Source organism: Rhinoderma darwinii, chromosome 7 (genome assembly GCF_050947455.1).
Source record: "Rhinoderma darwinii isolate aRhiDar2 chromosome 7, aRhiDar2.hap1, whole genome shotgun sequence".
NCBI lineage: Eukaryota > Metazoa > Chordata > Amphibia > Anura > Rhinodermatidae > Rhinoderma > Rhinoderma darwinii.
Window position 1 is genome coordinate 132,282,711 of NC_134693.1, and position 19,675 is coordinate 132,302,385.

The 19,675-nt window shown below is 42.4% G+C and overlaps 1 protein-coding gene across 4 annotated transcripts in view; it reads left to right on the plus strand.

Moving 5' to 3' along the window:
* PLXNB1 (plexin B1) overlaps positions 1 to 19,061 on the plus strand; it is a 126,755-nt gene extending 107,694 nt beyond the window's left edge. For all 4 annotated transcript variants that reach the window (XM_075834056.1, XM_075834057.1, XM_075834060.1 and 1 more), the window contains 21 exons: positions 1,583 to 1,719; positions 2,289 to 2,465; positions 2,665 to 2,836; positions 4,431 to 4,673; positions 6,216 to 6,392; positions 8,391 to 8,539; positions 9,731 to 9,831; positions 9,963 to 10,180; positions 10,273 to 10,451; positions 10,966 to 11,032; positions 11,128 to 11,274; positions 11,372 to 11,549; positions 11,664 to 11,767; positions 11,862 to 11,946; positions 13,388 to 13,554; positions 13,742 to 13,902; positions 14,394 to 14,541; positions 14,929 to 14,993; positions 15,081 to 15,156; positions 15,560 to 15,634; positions 16,485 to 19,061. In XM_075834056.1, coding sequence (XP_075690171.1) covers positions 1,583 to 1,719; positions 2,289 to 2,465; positions 2,665 to 2,836; positions 4,431 to 4,673; positions 6,216 to 6,392; positions 8,391 to 8,539; positions 9,731 to 9,831; positions 9,963 to 10,180; positions 10,273 to 10,451; positions 10,966 to 11,032; positions 11,128 to 11,274; positions 11,372 to 11,549; positions 11,664 to 11,767; positions 11,862 to 11,946; positions 13,388 to 13,554; positions 13,742 to 13,902; positions 14,394 to 14,541; positions 14,929 to 14,993; positions 15,081 to 15,156; positions 15,560 to 15,634; positions 16,485 to 16,589 — 2,931 coding nt within the window. In that variant the 3' untranslated portion in view covers positions 16,590 to 19,061. The remainder of the gene's footprint in view (positions 1 to 1,582; positions 1,720 to 2,288; positions 2,466 to 2,664; positions 2,837 to 4,430; positions 4,674 to 6,215; positions 6,393 to 8,390; positions 8,540 to 9,730; positions 9,832 to 9,962; positions 10,181 to 10,272; positions 10,452 to 10,965; positions 11,033 to 11,127; positions 11,275 to 11,371; positions 11,550 to 11,663; positions 11,768 to 11,861; positions 11,947 to 13,387; positions 13,555 to 13,741; positions 13,903 to 14,393; positions 14,542 to 14,928; positions 14,994 to 15,080; positions 15,157 to 15,559; positions 15,635 to 16,484) is intronic.
* The last annotated feature ends 614 nt before the right edge of the window (positions 19,062 to 19,675 follow it).

Here is a 19,675-nt window from a genome sequence, read left to right on the forward strand (position 1 = left end):
CTCAAAGTTCCCTCAGGTAAATGACCCAGTGCATGACCTGGTGCAAGGTGCTAGCAATACCACTATTCTTTGTTTTGCCCCACCCTTCTCTCTGTCCTTTTTACTTCCACTGCCCATTCATTGACTTATGCTGTTGTTCATTCCCATCCTATGTTGCCCACCGTCTCTCCCCTGACTCCTGCTATGGTTCGTTCCCATCCTATGTTGCCCACCTTCTCTCCCCTGACTCCTGCTGTTGTTCATTCCCGTCCTGTGTTGCCCACTGTCTCTCTACTGACTCTTTCTGTTGTTCATTCCCGTCCTATGTTCCCCACCGTCTCTCCCCTGACTCCTGCTGTTGTTCATTCCCGTCCTATGTTGCCCACCGTCTCTCCCCTGACTCCTGCTGCTGTTCATTCCCGTCCTATGTTCCCCACCGTCTCTCCACTGACTCCTGCTGTTGTTCATTCCCGTCCTATGTTCCCCACCGTCTCTCCCCTGACTCCTGCTGCTGTTCATTCCCGTCCTATGTTCCCCACCATCTCTCCCCTGACTCCTGCTATGGTTCGTTCCCATCCTATGTTCCCCACCGTCTCTCCCCTGACTCCTGCTGTTGTTCATTCCCATCCTGTGTTCCCCACCGTCTCTCCCCTGACTCCTGCTGTTGTTCATTCCCATCCTGTGTTCCCCACCGTCTCTCCCCTGACTCCTGCTGTTGTTCATTCCCATCCTATGTTCCCCACCGTCTCTCCCCTGACTCCTGCTGTTGTTCATTCCCATCCTGTGTTCCCCACCGTCTCTCCCCTGACTCCTGCTGTTGTTCATTCCCATCCTATGTTCCCCACCGTCTCTCCCCTGACTCCTGCTGTTGTTCATTTCCATCCTATGTTCCCCACCGTCTCTCCCTTGACTCCTGCTGTTGTTCATTCCCATCCTATGTTCCCCACCTTCTCTCCCCATGCCTTTGTTTCAAAATGTTTAAAGGCTATGTTACACCTTTAAGGGCTTTTATTTATTTATTTTTTTTTAATAAATAGATCAGTCATTGTGATTAGTGTAACTTTGTAAATACTTTTTTATTAAAAATTTGTTTTACTTTTGGAGATACAGCTGTATCGTTCGCTATTCACTGAATCCTTCAGTTCCACGGACCTAACAAGTTCGGTGAGAGCGGGTCCTGTGTATCTCTGATAGGCAGGATCCACCTGTAATCAATCACATCTAAATTCATAACTTAGATGTGATCGATTACAGATGGATCCTTCGTGTCAGAGACCCGCTGTTACTGAACCTGTCAGGTCCACAAGACTGACGGATTCAGTGAATAGCGAACGATACGGCTGCTCTGTATAGAGAATACAGAACAGCTGTATCTCCAAAAGTAAAACAAATTCTTAATAAAAAATTATTTACAAAGTTACACTAATCGCACTGACTGATCTATTTATTAAAAAAAAAAAAAGCCCTTAAAGGTGTACATAGCCTTTAACGACTGGTTTTATTAGGTGCATAGGGCCCCCCCCCCCAATAGGTTCCTCACGTCCCCTATTGGAAAAAGATTGTGAATATGTCATCAACATAACTTACCTAACTTTATTTTCAGAATCCCGTTCTGTCTTCATTCTTTCCATCTCATGGGCCAAAATCTGGAGGAACCCGATTGACTATTACAGGATCCAAACTTCTCACCGGGCGTCCCAGTGATATCCGAGTTTTGATTGGAGATATTCCCTGTTACATGTGAGTCTCTGTAGTGTCTGGTAGGATGATGTCATATGTACCAGATCCTTATTCATCTTGAGATGTAGCTAGGCTTTCCTTCAGCCGGGGCAAAGATTCATTTTGGTGTCCTAGCCCTGTATCTAAATACCTTGGCCAAGGAAGAGAGGCTTGTTTGTGCCCCACGGGCACCCAGCACGGTTTAGTCCCCATGACCCCCTTTCCACGGCACCTTTGGCCATACAGGTCAAGGGAATGATGAGAGTGTAGGTCTTGTGGGAGGCATTGACATGTGGGACCAAATAGATGCAAATGGGAGGCCGCAGACATTGGGAAGACCAGGGTATAACATTGGCACAGCAGATGAGGTTGCAGATGTTGTAGGAGGGAAAGACTAGTCCTTTCATGTATTTGTTAGTGAGGACATGGTTAAATGTGATAGGGGCAGTGTCATGGAGGCAAGGAAAAAATTGAGATCCCACCCCCAAAAGCGTAGGATAGAGACCAGATTCTCCACTTAAACTATTGAAGGAAAAGAGATTGAACGTGAAAATAAACTTATATCTCTACCTTGTTCTGTCTTTTCAAAGTGCCTTAGAGATTCAGGAAAACCAACTTGAATGCCTGACTGGATCCAGCAATGCCACCTCAGACCTCCGGGTAACCATCTGGTATGGAGTACAAGTTTTTAGCTTCCCCGATTCATTCTTCTCATACACGGCGGACCCAAACATCACCTCTGCCAGCCCTGCCAAGAGCTTCTTCAGGTACAAAAGTCTAAAAAAAATACTTGAAATAAAGGGGAACTCCAGGTAAAAGCCCTTACCCAACGAATAGAACCTCGGTGACCAGTTGACAGGAAGGTCTCCTGAGATTGTTAATAATTGATCAGACATTGTCATATACCTTGAATACTAATAATATTGTCTTTTCTATTGATTTGTCAATGTCCATTCTCTATTGTAGCGGAGGTCGCGTGATTTTGGTATATGGACAGAATCTGGATGTAGTACAAGCCCCAAAGATCCGGATCACAGTGTCCCCAATGGAAAGGAGAAGGAGGCGAAGTCTTGGGAGGAGGCGACGTATTGTCCCAGAGACAGAATGTCCGGAGAGCTCTCTCTGCACTGTCCAGCAGGTGGTGCTATACTCAATATTGTGGTTCTTATGACTTTCTTTCAAACTTTGTCAACCCTTTGATCGCTGTGGTCTGGCATGTTAGTGTTGACTAGAAGTAGCATACTTCTGTACATTATAAGTTTAAAGTAAAGATGTAAAATAATATTCCCTGTATGGGATAAAAAAAACTAAATGTGTGTTTTTTTAGTAGAAAATAAATGTTATTATGCATACATCACAAAAAAACGTAATAACCCGAGGAATTTATTTATACATTTTTATTATTGTAAAACATTTTATATTCACGCCACAAAATAATTAAATAAATTTCATAGAAATTTATTGCTCTAAACTGCGGTGAAAAACAAAAATACACATCAATGAAAAAATTAAAAAAGTTATTGCTGCTAAAAATGCAAAAACGAAAACATTTAGCTAGTTCTTAAAGGGTTTTCCGACTTATTTAAAAAAGTGGCCAAGGTAGGAGGGATGCGTTATTCACCTCACAGATCCACTGCGTTCCAGCGCCACCGCTCTGGTCCTCCCCGCCACTGTTCATTTACATGGCTGCATCGATGACGTGCTTGTATACCCACATGATCGCTGCGGCCAATTACTGGTCTCGGTGGGTATACGGGCATGTCATCGCTGCTTCTATATCACTAAACAGCGGTGGGGAGGACCAGAACGGTTGCGCTGAAACGCTGGGGATCTGTAAGGTGAATAATGATTTTTTTTTAATTTTATTTTTTATTTTTTTTTAATGCATCCGTCCTAACTTAGCCACCTTTTTTAATGAGTCGGAAAACCCCTTTAAGGCTTTGTTCACACGCTAAAGTAAAAACGGCTGTAAAATACGGAGTTGTTTTCAAGGGAAAACGGCCTCTGATTTTCAGTTTTTTGTATTTGTTTTTCAAGACGTTTTTGGAGCTGTTTTTCTATTGACCCAATGAAAATCCGCTCCAAAAATGGCTCAAGAAGTGACGTAAACTTCTTTTTACGGGACTTTTTTTACGCACTGTTTTTTTTCAAACGGCCGCGTAAAAAAAACGCCCCGTCAGAACGAAATGCCGTTTTCTCCAATCGATAGGCAGATGTTTGGATGCTTTCAGCTTCCGTATTTCAGGTGTTTTTTGAGGCGTTTACGCACCAAAAAACGCCTGAAAATAAGCCGTGGGAACATACCCTAAGGCCCTTTCAGGCCTGGTCATTAAGGGGTTAAAGGAGTACTGCCAGAAGTGATGGCATATCCTCATCTTGCAACTTCGCCCCACTCACTTGAATGAAGGTGCGTTGCAGTTCCATTCACAGCGGATGTTAGGGCCCAACGCTGTGCAGAGAAACCGCCAAAGGCGATTCTGCTTCTTTATTTTCAGTACCGTTGGGGGTTCCCAGAAGTCGGCCCCCCCTTATTATGAAATGATGGCGTATCTTAGCAATATACCCCACTTCACATGCTTCCTCCGCTGGGCTCCGTACCTTAGTGGGCCCTTGCTGCCATTGCAAAATCATTAACCCCCTAGATCCACTGCCAAATCCTAGTCTTTGTGACCACGGGGGATTTTGGAAGTCCCGTACATGGGTATCAATATACTGTCATTACCTCTCTGCAGTTTGAAGAACTTTGCCAGATGAATTCCTCGTTCCTGCTGCTTTGTAAGACACCGGCCATTAACCCTTTACACTGGAACGCCCGAGTCGACGTCGAGTTCATTCTGGACAACCTTCATTTCAATTTCACTGTAATCAACTCGGCCCCGTTCACATATGTCCCAGACCCGGTGCTCAGGCATCTGAATGCTGAGGATCCAGCTAAGCCGTATCGCCACAAGCCCGGCAGCGTTATCTCTGTCGAGGTAATAAAAGTTTGGATATTTAAATATTTGACATTTCTGTAAATGAAGCTTAAACATTGCATAATGAAACTTTTTTGTATCAATTTCTCACCATTTTCAAGAGCTCTGCTATCTGTCAGTGACTGGGAACATTGTTGTTTTACATCCACAGGCTGAAAACCTAATACTTGCAGCTGAGGATTGGCTACAATTGTATCCAGTCTAGTCAATCCTCAATCCAGTCTAGTCAAAAAGTATTTAGACTCTAGACTGATACATTTTACCTGCACTGATACATTGTAGCAAACTATCAGGACCGGAGAAAGATCTGCATTTCATTGGCTGGATCCACAAAGACAACCCGTTCTTTAACAGCTGCCCAAATAGCCACTTCAGAGTTAATTTGATATCAAATGGACAAGCTGGGGTCAGCAGAGTGGTAGCCGCCTTTATTTAGCGCGTCTCCTGTATAACGTCCATATGCCCTAATGTATAATATATTCATTCCTTCTGCAAAGACGCAGTATATTAATTGCATTTTAGGAGTGGGAGACTTGTCATCTGCAGTGATCCGTCATCTGCAGTGATCCGTCATCTGCAGTGATCCGTCATCTGCAGTGATCCGTCATCTGCAGTGATCCGTCATCTGCAGAGATCCGTCATCTGCAGAGATCCGTCATCTGCAGAGATCCGTCATCTGCAGAGATCCGTCATCTGCAGAGATCCGTCATCTGCAGAGATCCGTCATCTGCAGTGAACCGTCATCTGCAGTGAACCGTCATCTGCAGTGAACCGTCATCTGCAGTGATCTGTCATCTGCAGTGATCCGTCATCTGCAGTGATCCGTCATCTGCAGTGATCCGTCATCTGCAGTGATCCGTCATCTGCAGAGATCCGTCATCTGCAGTGAACCGTCATCTGCAGTGAACAGTCATCTGCAGTGAACCGTCAATTGCAGTGATCCGTCAATTGCAGTGATCCGTCAATTGCAGTGATCCGTCATCTGCAGTGATCCGTCATCTGCAGTGATCCGTCATCTGCAGTGATCCGTCATCTGCAGTGATCCGTCATCTGCAGTGATCCGTCATCTGCAGTGATCCGTCATCTGCAGAGATCCGTCATCTGCAGAGATCCGTCATCTGCAGTGAACCGTCATCTGCAGTGAACCGTCATCTGCAGTTACCTGTCATCTGCAGTTACCTGTCATCTGCAGTTACCTGTCATCTGCAGTGATCTGTCATCTGCAGTGATCCGTCATCTGCAGTGATCCGTCATCTGCAGTGATCCGTCATCTGCAGAGATCCGCCATCTGCAGAGATCCGCCATCTGCAGAGATCCGCCATCTGCAGTGAACCGTCATCTGCAGTGAACCGTCATCTGCAGTGAACCGTCATCTGCAGTGAACCGTCATCTGCAGTGATCCGTCAATTGCAGTGATCCGTCATCTGCAGTGATCCGTCATCTGCAGTGATCCGTCATCTGCAGTGATCCGTCATCTGCAGTGATCCGTCATCTTCAGTGATCTGTCATCTGCAGTGATTGAACATCTTGCTTTATTCCCAGGGAGAGAATCTAGACCTGGCTATAACCAAAGAAGAGATGATTGCAATGATTGGTGATGGACTGTGCACGGTGAAGACCCTCACAAATAATCATCTGTACTGTGAACCCCCGGAGAAGCAACCGGCTCCACGTTACCTATCCAAGAGAGAAGGCGTGGACTCCCTGCCTGAGTTTACAGTAAGGATGTGTCCATATTTGCTTCCTGTCTGTGCCATTAGGGAGCAGGGGTCAAACTGGATGTTGATGTGAACAGGCCACATGGACATGGGGTACCACTTGTTTCGTCACATCTGCGCATTTCCGTTGATGGTCCTCTGCTTTGTACTTAATCATGAGTGGTTGGTCTTGGGTGAATATAATAAAATAGGACTCACTTTCAGCCTCCTCATCTTCTCTCCTGATAGATCCCACATCCAGGGTTTAGGGTTAAAGAAATCTTAAAGGCTATGTACACTTTGTAAAACGATTTTTTTTTTTTTTTTTTTTTCAAAAATGTTTTGTTCTAAAACAGTAACTGTGTGTTTGGTCAAAATTTCTAATTTAATTTTTATTAAAAATAATTTTAACTTTTTGAGATACAGCTGCTTTGTATCCTGTATACTGAGACCTGAATCCGTCAGCTCCAAGGGACTGACAGGTTGAGTGTCAGCAGGTCCTGCGTGTCTCTGGATCAAGCTGTTATCTGTCACGTCTAAGTACATAACTTAGATGAGATAGATTACAGGTTAGTCCCTTGGAGCTGACAAATTCAGGTCTCAGCGCACGATACAGCTGCTCTGTATACAGGATACAAAGCAGCTGTATCTCAGAAAGTAAAAATAATAATTAATTTAAAAAAATAAAAATAAATTGCTTTCAAAGGTATACATAGCCTTTAAACAATCCGCCTCCTATGGCACCATTTTACAGTTTGTGCATGTGTATGTATATATAATGTGTGTGTGTATATGTATAAAATTCCATCTAATAAAAAGTAGAATTGCTTTGTAAATACACTACATTACTTATCCTGTACTGATCCTGAGTTACATCCTGTATTATACTCCAGAGCTGCACTCACTATTCTGCTGGTGGAGTCACTGTGTACATACATTACATTACTTATCCTGTACTGATCCTGAGTTACATCCTGTATTATACTCCAGAGCTGCACTCACTATTCTGCTGGTGGAGTCACTGTGTACATACGTTACATTACTTATCCTGTACTGATCCTGAGTTATATCCTGTATTATACTCCAGAGCGACACTCACTATTCTGCTGGTGGAGTCACTGTGTACATGCATTACATTACTTATCCTGTACTGATCCTGAGTTACATCCTGTATTATACTCCAGAGCTGCGCTCACTATTCTGTTGATGGAGTCACTTTGTACATACATTCCATTATCTTGTACTGATCCTCAGTAATAACCTTTATTATACTCAAGTACTGCATTTACCATATTGCTGGTTTCTATTGGAAACAGTCAACAAGCTTGTTGTCAGACCCAACCTAACAGCATAGCTGAGCTTCCACAATGCAGGTTTTATTTTTTTCCCTACACCAGATGTACAGACTTTTATTTCCTAGAAAGAAAATCACCAAAATCAGACCTGTACAGACATCAAAGGGTTTTTCCATCAGGGACATTTATGATATATCCACAGGATATGTCAGATAAATGCGGGACCCCTAAACCCCGTTCTACCGCTCTATGTTGCGGCTGAAGTGTGTGATTTCCATCCATGAAGAAAACAGAGTAGCTCGCTGAGCTACGCTGTTTCCGTAACTCCCATAGTAGTGAATGGCAGTTACGGAAACAGCGTAGCACGCTTTAGCCGCAATACAGAGCGGTAGAACAAGGTTTAGGGGGCCCCGTTCTAGAGATAGGTGCAGATCCTAGAGGTGGGACCAGCATCTATCTGTCATTAATGGCATATCCTGTGGATATGCCTGATGGGAAAACCCCTTTAAACCAGCAGGGAATGCTGGGAAATTTCAGCTCTGAAGCCTGAAGAATTGTAAATGTCGCTCTGGACTATAATACAGGCTGTAACATCTGAACAAGATAGGAAATCCCGTATATGCTCTTGCTAGAAGTGTTTGTTAGAACAGTTATTATCATCAATAATATAACTAAATGTATTAGTTTTCCTTAAAAAAATTACATATTGGGAATTTTTCTGGCAGGTGCAGATTGGAGGAATTGATCTGGTCCTTGGGAAGGTTCAGTATGACACGGAGAGTCCACTTACATTCCCACTGGAGGCTCAGATCAGCCTGGGAGTTGGTGCCTCCTTTGTGGCTCTGATAGTTCTCATTATTGTCTTAATTTACAGGTAGGTCGTCTCCAAATCCCCTAATAGCGGGTTCTTGCCAAAGCATACAGTCAAGACATAATAAAAGCAGATGGACACTTAAGTAAATGTTCACCGAAAAACCATGTTCTTAATCTAAAAGGATCAAAATGATGTGTTAAATAATTTCTTAATATATCTTTATAGCAGATGGAGCTCTATTTGTCTGATACAGAGCTCCAAATCCCCTGCATAGGCGTACAGCTAAATTAAAAAATTCTGTCTGCCTGCAGTCACCACTGGAGGGAGCTGAGGAGCTTACTGTATACTGTTTATATATTGAACTGAATATCAAAACCGTATGCCGTAAGCTCCCCCTAGTGGTGACTGCACACATGGCAGAATGTTATAATTTGACTCTGTTTATGTAGCGGATTTTTTTCATGACCTATGGATATTATGACAGAAGAAGGACATTTATAAGGACAAATTATAATTACAGCTGGTCACTATTAGGCACATCGTCCTGGTTATTGGCCTATATAAATCTGCATTTGAAGGGTCTTGAATGAGAATAAAAGAAGGCAGTGTATGGCGCCAAGGTAGCTGCCACCTGATTGGCTGTCAGCCAAAGAAGGGATATATGTGATTTGTGTCTGCAACCCACATTCACCATACCCGCCTCTGTTTTCTATATGGAACCTCTAATTGTTCTAAGACGTCTTCTGTCAACAGCAAAGTATCAGCATTTATTGTAAATGTGACTAGTACTAGTATTTGGATCTAGAATGCAAATCAGCTCCTTTCCAGAAGAGAGAACACTGTATCGCTAGTGTCCCCTATAGGTGACTACCCTGTAAGTCTATGTCCGACTCCTTACATTACTAGGGATATCAGTCAAACCAGATACACTAGGCTGTTTAATGGGTTGGACATTGACTTACAGGGTAATTCCCTATAGGTGGCCCTAATGAAACAGTTTTCTTCCCACTGGAGGAGCTAATTTGCATACTTTTCCCAGGAAGCATTGCCCGTAAATCAGCTAGATCTCTGCAAGGAAAACCAGTGTTGAATTCAGATTAAAATGTATGATGAAAAGTAGAATCCACAGCACGTTGGCTTATCCTGTAGGGTTTGCTATCCATATATACTAGGAAATTGTATATTCCATCAGTAGATATTCTCACCCATTTTCATTTGCACAGTCTGAATAACAACTACTATAACCCTTAGGAGGAAAAGCAAGCAAGCTCTGAGGGATTACAAGAAAGTTCAGATTCAGCTTGAAAACTTGGAAACCAGTGTTAGAGATCGCTGCAAGAAAGAATTTACAGGTAAATTTGTCTACATCCTACTTTTGGTGGAATATTTGGACACTTCACAGGAGGTTCATCATCTCGTTCGTTGCCCAGTCTTGTGTTTTCTTCTAGTATATGGATTGATTTTCCTGTTTGGTTTTTCACAGATCTCATGACAGAAATGATGGATCCCACCAGTGATTTGGTCGGCACAGGCATCCCCTTCCTGGATTACAAGTCATACGCTGAGAGGATATTTTTCCCTGGTCACCGGGAATCTCCATTGCAAAGGGACCTGGATGTCCCAGAGGGTCGGAGACAGACCGTGGAGCAGGGTTTGGTGCAACTGTCGAACCTCCTTAACAGCAAGCTGTTCCTCACCAAGGTATAAACTCAATTAGTTCCCATAACTTTTCTTAACCTGACATGAGGATAAGTCAATAAATGTTTACTGACCATTTTGTTCCAACACCATAGTTTATCCACACTCTCGAAGGTCAGCGCACCTTTTCAGCACGTGACCGGGCTTATGTGGCTTCTCTTCTTACTGTGTCTCTTCATGGGAAACTGGAATATTTCACAGACATCTTGAAGACACTTCTCAATGACCTTGTTGAACAATATGTTGCCAAGAACCCAAAGCTGATGTTGAGGAGGTGAGGGTTGAGACTGTCCATAGAGACATTATGAGGTCTTCTTCTACTTGTAGCAGTGATAAAGCTATTGTATAGGTAGTTGTCCTACTGTCAGATCTTAGAAAAGTTACCTAGTGCAAAAATAGATCCAAACCATATAAAACATCTTTTTATGACGATAGAAGACCCAGTGATCAATTGATTGCCACAGGTCTGGCTCTTGACACTCTAGCAGGCCATACATTTTCTCTACAGTGGCCGCTGTAGGATAAATGTAGTATTACATGCCTGCCATTCAAATAAATAGCCAATCAAAGACAGGTCCAGTCTGACAACCCTATAACCTCTTCTAAATATCAACCTACTTAGAAGACGAAACCTTCTTCTTGAGATGCTGGGTCATAGTGGGAGATCCCAAGAGGGATCTAAGGTTCTATATGTCTTAATAGGGCATATGGACAAGGGTTGTGTCATGAATTTTAGGCAAGAATTCATATGATCGTAAGGCAATTTTAATTTCCGTATCTATTTCTAGGACAGAAACTGTGGTTGAGAAGCTGCTGACCAACTGGATGTCCATCTGTCTCTACTCTTTTGTGAGGGTAGGTATGCAAAATTGTTAGTAGTTTAGCACAGGGTTGAGTGTCCATGTACTTGGCTTTTACAGTATGTGTCCTTCTGTTTGGTTCTGTATCAGGACTCAGCTGGAGAACCACTATATATGTTATTCCGAGGCATCAAACACCAAGTGGACAAAGGACCAGTAGATTGTGTGACGGGGAAAGCCAAGTATACACTCAATGATAACCGCCTACTGAGGGACGATGTGGAGTACAAGACCTTGGTGAGGATTGAAGTATTGTAGTATAATACAGTCCTTCAGGGGATGCTAAAAGATACATTATATAGGTATTGACACAGCACTGTTTTGCTTTTTGTAGACTCTTAATGCAATTACACAACCCACCACTGGGAGTGCTGTAGAGGAGGAAGGCCAAGGAGTCCCTGTGAAGATATTGGACTGTGATACCATCACTCAAGTCAAAGAGAAGATCCTGGATCAGGTTTATAAAGGAACACCTTGCTGCCTTCGTCCCTGTCCGGAGAGCCTTGACTTGGGTGAGTCTAACTTCTGATGTACTGTATATGGCTTGTAAGCACCACAAATTAGTCAAAGTTGCCATCAGTATCAGCAAAGTCCTTAAGGCCTATTTGTAATTGTGATCTTGACAGAATGGAGATCAGGGCTGGCTGGACACCTTATTCTCTCGGATGAAGATCTAACATCGGTGGTTCAGGGGTCATGGAAGAGAATTAACACATTGCAACACTACAAGGTGAGACTTTACCAGATTATTGTACATTTTTTCTCATTGGTGAAATGTACAAAACTGGAGACTGAAACAAGGTCTTCTCTTCTTCTGAGCATAGGTTCCTGATGCAGCCACGGTAGCTCTGGTGCCCCGTCTAAGCAAGCACATCCACCCGGAGAACCATGATTATATCCCAGGAGAGAGTGAGTTACTTTGCTTTGTTTTTGAATAACTTCTGATCCCACCACTTAGCATTAACATGAAGTCCACTGAGTAGAATAATCTGAGTGCAGATGAGACAACCCTGTAATCTCTTCTAAATATCAACCTACTTAGAAGACCAAACCTTCTTCTTGCCAGTGAGCAAGCCATAGAATTTATTCCCAACCTATTTTTACCTACCCAACCAAAAGGTTAGGATCTTTCTTCCAACTAGCAAAAGCAATGGTTCTCATTCCTTGAGGTTAAGCCAGGATTTTTTTTCTTGAGGAAGACTCATTGGTAGAGTCAGAACTTGAGTAGACAACCATGTAATACATGGTTGGGCCCAGTACAACAGGGATCTCTATTGTAGGTATTTGTGGGGGCCAAAGCACAGGACCACCCTCTATGATGTCCATATGCTCTAATAGGACAACAGTTGGAAGTGGGCAATCATGTACATGGTTGGGCTCAGTACACCAGGGTCCTCCATTATAGCTATTTTTTGGGGACCCAAGTGCAGGACCACTCTCCATGATGTCCATATGCTCTAATAAGACAACAATTGGAAGTCGGCAATCACGTAATACATGGTTGGGCCCAGTACACCAGGTTTCCACATTAGTGTACTGGGCTCAAAAATGGACCACCAATAAGGACCACGCTTTATGTTGTCCATAATCTCTAATAGGACAACAGTTGGGAGTGGGCGATCATGTAACATATGGTTGGGCCCAGTACACCACGGCCCTACACTAATTTACTGGGCGCAAGATTGAACGACCACAGAAGACCACCCTCCTTAAAGTCCATACAGCAGTTGGGACAACACCTTAAAGCTATACGTACATCTCTCTTTTCACCTTAGTCAATACACATTTTTCTAATAAACTAGTAAGTTCTGCTTTTCAGTGGTCAACCCGCTCCCATGTTCCCAGCGAGCCCATCGCGTCCTCGCTGGTGGTAGAAACTGCATTTTCTAAAATTTTCTCCCTCATTTTTTTACACTATGGGCTTGTTTTACTATATGGCCTGGTTCACAAGGCATGCATTTGACGCGTTATACGTGCCAAAAAACGTGTCAAACGCATGCTTTAGGCTTCCCATTGACATCAATGGAAAAACGCATTGTAGCGCATACGATGCGGTTTTTACGCACACGTTGTGTAAAAAAGGAAGTATCAGGTCAATTCTTGGAGAGTAAAACGTGCCAAAAATGCGCCTAATTCGCATAGTCAATGGGAGTCCTAATAACGCGTCAAAAACGCCTTTATTTTAAAAAGCGCTTTACAAGAACGCTAGAGTTTTTGACACGTTCACACATCGGGTTTTTTTAGCACCGTGTGAACAAGGCCTATGAAGTATTGATCACAGGATGTGCATAATACCCTCCTGGATGCATTTATCTGTACAAGACAACAAATGTAGTATTTACTTTTACAGAGACCCCGATGCTGGAGGACGCTGATGAGGGTGGCATCAAATTGTGGCACCTTGTTAAACCCACAGAAGAGCCAGAGTTACCAAAGCACAGAAGAGGGAGTTTACGTGACAGGGAGAGAGCGAAAGCCATCCCGGAGATCTACCTGACACGTCTACTGTCCATGAAGGTAAGAGAAGGTATCCTGAACCCTGTCCAAACATCCAGAGACGGGGGGGGGGGGATATTCAGAACTCTGTAGGGTCTGTATCCATAGGTTCCAGACCACTGATCTAGTACCTAGAGTATCATGGTGGGATTTGTCAGTGGTGTGGTGGATGTTTCTTCAAAATATATTGGTTCTATCTACTTCCCAGGGCACACTCCAGAAGTTTGTAGATGACCTATTCCAGGTTATTCTCAGCACTAGCCGTCCCGTGCCGCTCGCTGTCAAGTATTTCTTTGATTTGCTAGATGACCAGGCGACAAACCATGGTATCGCTGACCCCGAGACCATTCACATCTGGAAAACCAACAGGTAAACAAAAGAACGTTTTGTTCGGTCTAATTTCATTCCATATCTTTACAGCAGTCAGAGATGTTTTTCTGATGCAGAGCTCCAAATCCCCTGAATAGACTTAGGGATAAATGACATAACTCAGTCTGCCTGCAGCCACCACTAGGGGGAGCTTAGGAGCATACTGTATACTGTTTATACATTGAACTCAATAATAACTCTGTATGCACCAAGCTCCCCCTAGTGGTGGCTGAAAGCAGAACTGTATAATTTAACTGTCTATGCAGCAGGGAAATTTGGAGCTCCGTATGAGAAAAACGGAGCTTCAACTGATATAAAGATATATTGAGAAATTAAACAATGCAGAATTTTGGATCAATTTAGATTTACAAAACCAATAAAAAACCTGAATTGCTGGACTATTAGATATTACTTATTTAAAGAATTTAACCAATCTATAAGAAATTATGACATTTCTTAAATACAAAATGTAAATTCCTTTTTTATGTCAGTTTGCCTTTAAGGTTCTGGATCAACATAATAAAAAATCCTCAGTTTGTGTTTGATGTGCAGACCTCGGACAATGTGGACGCGGTGCTGTCTGTGATTGCTCAGACCTTCATGGACTCTTGCACCCTTGCTGATCATAAGCTGGGTCGGGTAAGTGAGTGGTTTCTCGAAGAACTATCAAAGCTGAACTATCTGGCCCCTGAACCCTCTTGGCTATTCAGCATCATTAAATGACCTAACCTGAACGGAGTACGGGTTTCTTAAAGGAGTTCTCCAGGAGTCTAACACTAATGGCCTATGCTCAGGATAGGCTATCAATTTTTGATCAGTGGGGTGTTTGACCATTAGGACCCCGCCAATCCGCACAATGGAGGGTTCTGCACTCCTGGTGGCCCCTACCGATTAAACATTGATGATGGCCTATCCTAAGGAGAACCCCTTTAAGAATGGGTCAAATTGCCAAAAGTGGATCTGGCTGTTTGAAGCCATGCCAATCCACCGTGGGCTTAGTCTCAGTGCTACTCTATTTTTCGGCAGGATTCTCCCATAAACAAGTTGCTGTATGCCCGCGACATCCCGCGGTACAAGCAGATGGTGGAGAGGTGAGCATGGAAATGATCGTATCCCCCAATTCTGTGTCAGCGACATTTATGGTAGAACTAGAAATGTGATTCTGTCTCTTTTTGCAGATATTATGCGGATATCCGACAGACCATCTCGGCCAGTGACCAGGAGATGAATTCCGCGTTAGCAGAGTTGTCCAGGGTACGGATCCTTTTATCTTATGCACAGGGAAATTACATAATCAGGGACTACTATATAGGGGGTGGGGGTGGGGCTCATGTACACATAAACAAAATAATAAAACTCATAATAAATTTGGCGCAAGGCATCTCAAATATTTATTTTTTATTTCTTTTTTATTTCTTTTTTTCAATTTTGCTTTGTAAATCTCCCCCAATTTTCCTGAGAATAAAGCTGGTGCTACTTGCAACCTGTCTGAGTATTCATTCAAATTTGTTAGGCAATATTCTTCTGGATTCTAATAATCCCCCCCATCCGTAATCTGAGCATTACTTCTAAGGTTTCTTATAGATTTATCATGTAATAATATCAATTCCTGTTAATTTTTTTCCAATGTTTTTCATGTTTTTTTTTTCTTTTGTAGAATTGCTCAGGTGAACTTAATTCATTGGTGGCTCTTCATGAACTCTACAAGTATATTAATAAATACTATGATCAGGTGAGTTACCTAATATAATACATAGTGTTATTGGTGCCTTGTACCATTAGGTGGCAGCAGAGAGTTATACATGTAACGTCTACAGCCGATACTTGAAGGGACACTGAAATGTCACTAAATGAGTCTATCTTCTCTCTATTCGGCCATGTCCAGGTATGTATGTATGTATATATATATATATATATATATATATATATATATATATATATATATATATATATATATATATATATACACACATTCTGTCTGCCTGAAGCCACCACTAGGAGGAGCTTACTGCATACTGTCTTATTATTCAATTCAATGTTTAAACCGTGTACAGAGAACTCTTAAGCTCCCCCTAGTGGTGGCTCCAAACAGAAATTATGTCATTATTTAAACCAATGTCTACACACGAGATTTGGAGCTCTGTATCACTAATACAACGTTCTGACTGCTATAAAGATATGATAAAAAAATAAATCTGCATCAAAATTTGGGTGTAAAAATATAAATTCTGATAAAGGGTGGACATTTACTATAAATTTGAAGCATAGAAATAGTGCATATGAATATACATGATCAGAGAATCACAGACGTCATCAGAGAATATACATTATTTGAGAAACATTGTGTCCAGTTCTTCAATGATAATGTTAATATAATGGCTTTAAACAATAGTACGTCACTGTTCCTTGAAGATAGAGGCGGGGCTTTGACAACCACAGTCATTTTTTTCTAGAACAGACCTAAATACATTAGGTATCTCATGGTTTCAGATCTCAAAACCATGAAAACGTATTAATGTATAGATTAATTCAAATGGAGATTCCCTTTAAGGTCAGTAATAAACTCTTCTTCTCACTCGCAGATTATTACAGCACTGGAAGAAGACTCGACAGCCCAAAAGATGCAGCTCGGCTACAGACTCCAGCAGATTGCAGCCGCCGTGGAGAATAAAGTCACCGACTTGTGACCGAGACACATGGACGGTCTACCTTATACCGAACAAAACAGGTTCTCGCCAAGAGCCGAAAGATTTTTATAAAATCGCGGTCGCTTTAGTGTCCTGCCTCTGAGACGCAGGCAGCCTCGCGGCTCGTCACATTTCCAAATGACAAGTGACGTAGAAGGCAACCGATGGTGGAAAAAATATTTTTTCTATGAAATTTTTTTTTTTACACTCCGAACTTTGATAAAGAAAATGTTGATCCCATCGATGGGGTCGTCCTGGTGTCCTGCATGTTACAAAGGAGCAGGAGATTTTATCTTCCCATGTGCCAAGTCCATCATCTTCAATGGAAGGAGACACAAGGATAACAAGGCGGACTCTAGATTTCTGGCTCGAAAGCATGTTTTCTTCACTAGCCTTCTGAGAATGGATTAGTGAACTTGCCGGTGAAGACTTGCGTTGACTGATCCGGGGCGTGGTCCGTGCTACGATAGAGTGTCCTCACTGACGGAACAATGGAACTCTTTATGGAAACATTGTATCCCATGACACATGACCTTCTCCTACGTGGACACAACTAACCTCAGAGGTCTCCAGTTCACACTTCTCCTTCATTCCTGCCTTTTATTTCCACCTAGAATATTATTTTATTTTTTAACAATTGTAAAGCTAATTCTATCAGAAAAGTATAATTTTATTACGTTGTAGTTGCCATATTTTTATTCGCCCTTTGAGAATCGTTCGTCTTTTCCTAAAGAAAAACAAAAAAAAAGTCTTCCTTGGTTGAGTCCTAACAGCCCACCCACATTTCATCTGCCACCCACGTAACTGGTCGCATCAGATCCTCGTAAAGAACTGCCAAAAGCATTACATAGAAAAGACTGGGAAAGACCATTATCCTGTTTGGAAATCTCATTCATTGAAGTTATAGGTCCCAATGTCAACACTTCCTGTCCCATGCTCTGGCAGTCTTGTCATAGGGACATTATTTTGATTCAAATTCCTATCTCCATCAGCGTTCATAGCTGTGGACATTGATGTGGATGATGATTTGAAGCCACATGACAGTAGATAGAAATAGTATGAACTGCCAGGGATAGAGGAGGGGGCCCCATTATGGTGCTGGGTTTTACCACGCAGGACAAAAGGGCCTGGCGGCTTTTGTTTTCCCCTACGCGGCTAACCCATTATCTTTGGGCTTTTACCCCCCCCCCCCCTCACTTCTCTATAGAGAGGAGTCCTGTACCCAGTAGCAAAGGGAATGGGATCAACCAGGGCTCTGCCCCCGCTCTCCAAGGGCCCCATCGAATCCGCATGGACTGCCTTTTTGAGATGTACACCCTTGGTAAGAGCATTGGACATGAAGTGTTGTCCTAAGGCAAAGCAGAAGAGGCGGCCATTGGGCTTGTAACTTATCTCTGCACATGGATAAGATTGCGAAAAAAAAAAAAAAAGTTTCAAATTACAGTTGGCTTATTGGACTTTTATGTTGGTAGATCTTATATTAAGGATATGTCCATCTCCACAATCCATTATTTTTTATGGCTTTAATGTATCTAAAATGAAAAAATAAAGCAACTTTGCAAAAAGTTTAGATTAAAAATCTACCGTTTTGTGTATACAGCTCCTATGCAGACCTATGTGTCTGCACGGTGACAGACGTCAAACAAACCCTAGTTGTAATCTGGCCATACAGTCTACTCCATCTGCTCCTCTTCTACTGTTTGTATGGGGGCAGAAAAAGTGGAGAAACACAACTACAAGATCAGACAATTCAGGGTTTATTTCTAGTTTGTAACCATAGAGATACATAGGTCTTCATAGGAGTTGTATACACAAAACGATAAGGGATTTTTAATCCAATCTAATTGCAAAATTGCTTCATAGTTTTCATTTTTAGATTCATTGGAACAATCTTAAAAATTGGTTGGCGAGATGGACATACCCTTTAAGTATAATCTGGTTGGCTGTGCTTGGACTGTAGATGGTACATTACTGCACTAAATCACGGTAGTTGCTTATTTATTAGTTTCAGTGACTGTGATCTGATAGATTTCACGTCTTTTGCCGATTTGCTGCTCCGAGCTGGATGTGTAAATACCGTAGTTATGAAAAAAGATATTTAAATACTAAAGGAGGATTGTAATTTATTTTTAAGGCGGCACGTTGCCCTGGGATACTCACAGCTAGTTTTTATGTTTATTTTGGATTTTTTTCGTACTAGTTTTTCCGATGATGCATTCCCGCGTACGGCTCCCAGCTTTCACTTGTGCTGCCTTTTCGTCAAATAATTAGAATTTGTGGTTAACCTAATATAAAGAAATAAAACTTGAAAGTGAATCTTATGAGATCCTAATAACATGTTAGATGATCAGAAAGATATTGAATCTGTGAAGTGATAAACCGTTTGTGAATGTAAAACACGACACAAAATACATCTAATGAGAAACAAAATAGTCCTTACACAAACTACGTAATAAAAGTCAAAATGTTCCACGCGCTGGTCTGTCCATTGATTATACTGCGGCATCTTGAGGTGGGAAGAGGACTGAATGCAAAGGACAATTCTGGAGCTTTACAACCTTTTACTTTTTACACGTTGCAAATAGATTGGATTAAAAACCTGCTACCGTTTTGTGTACACTGCCTATGCAGACCTATGCGTCTCCATGGCTACAGACTACAAACAGATTCTGTAGGCGTAACCTTAAGCATGTGGAACCCAATGCTAAATTTGTAACAGCCCACCACCCACCTACTATGGACCATTCATAATACTGGTGTCCTTTTTTGTGGCTTAGGGGCCCCTGAATTTTCCGCGTAGTCAGATCCTGCAGTCCTATGTTACTCCACTCTATCACCCCCTCTTCGTGCTAACCTACAGAAAATAGAAGTCATAGTTAGGCTTTCCTTCACCTGAGCCCCCCTAACCATGTGTTTAAGGCAGTGTGACTTTTTAGTGCCCCTCCCCAGCACCTGAGGCACATGCACCGCCACCCATAGATAATATCCCTTGTAGAAGGGGAGGCAGATGGAAGGGGTTAACACATGCCTGAAGGATCAGACTACACAGAATTCAGGGGCATAGCTGGAGGGGGTGCAGAAGTACA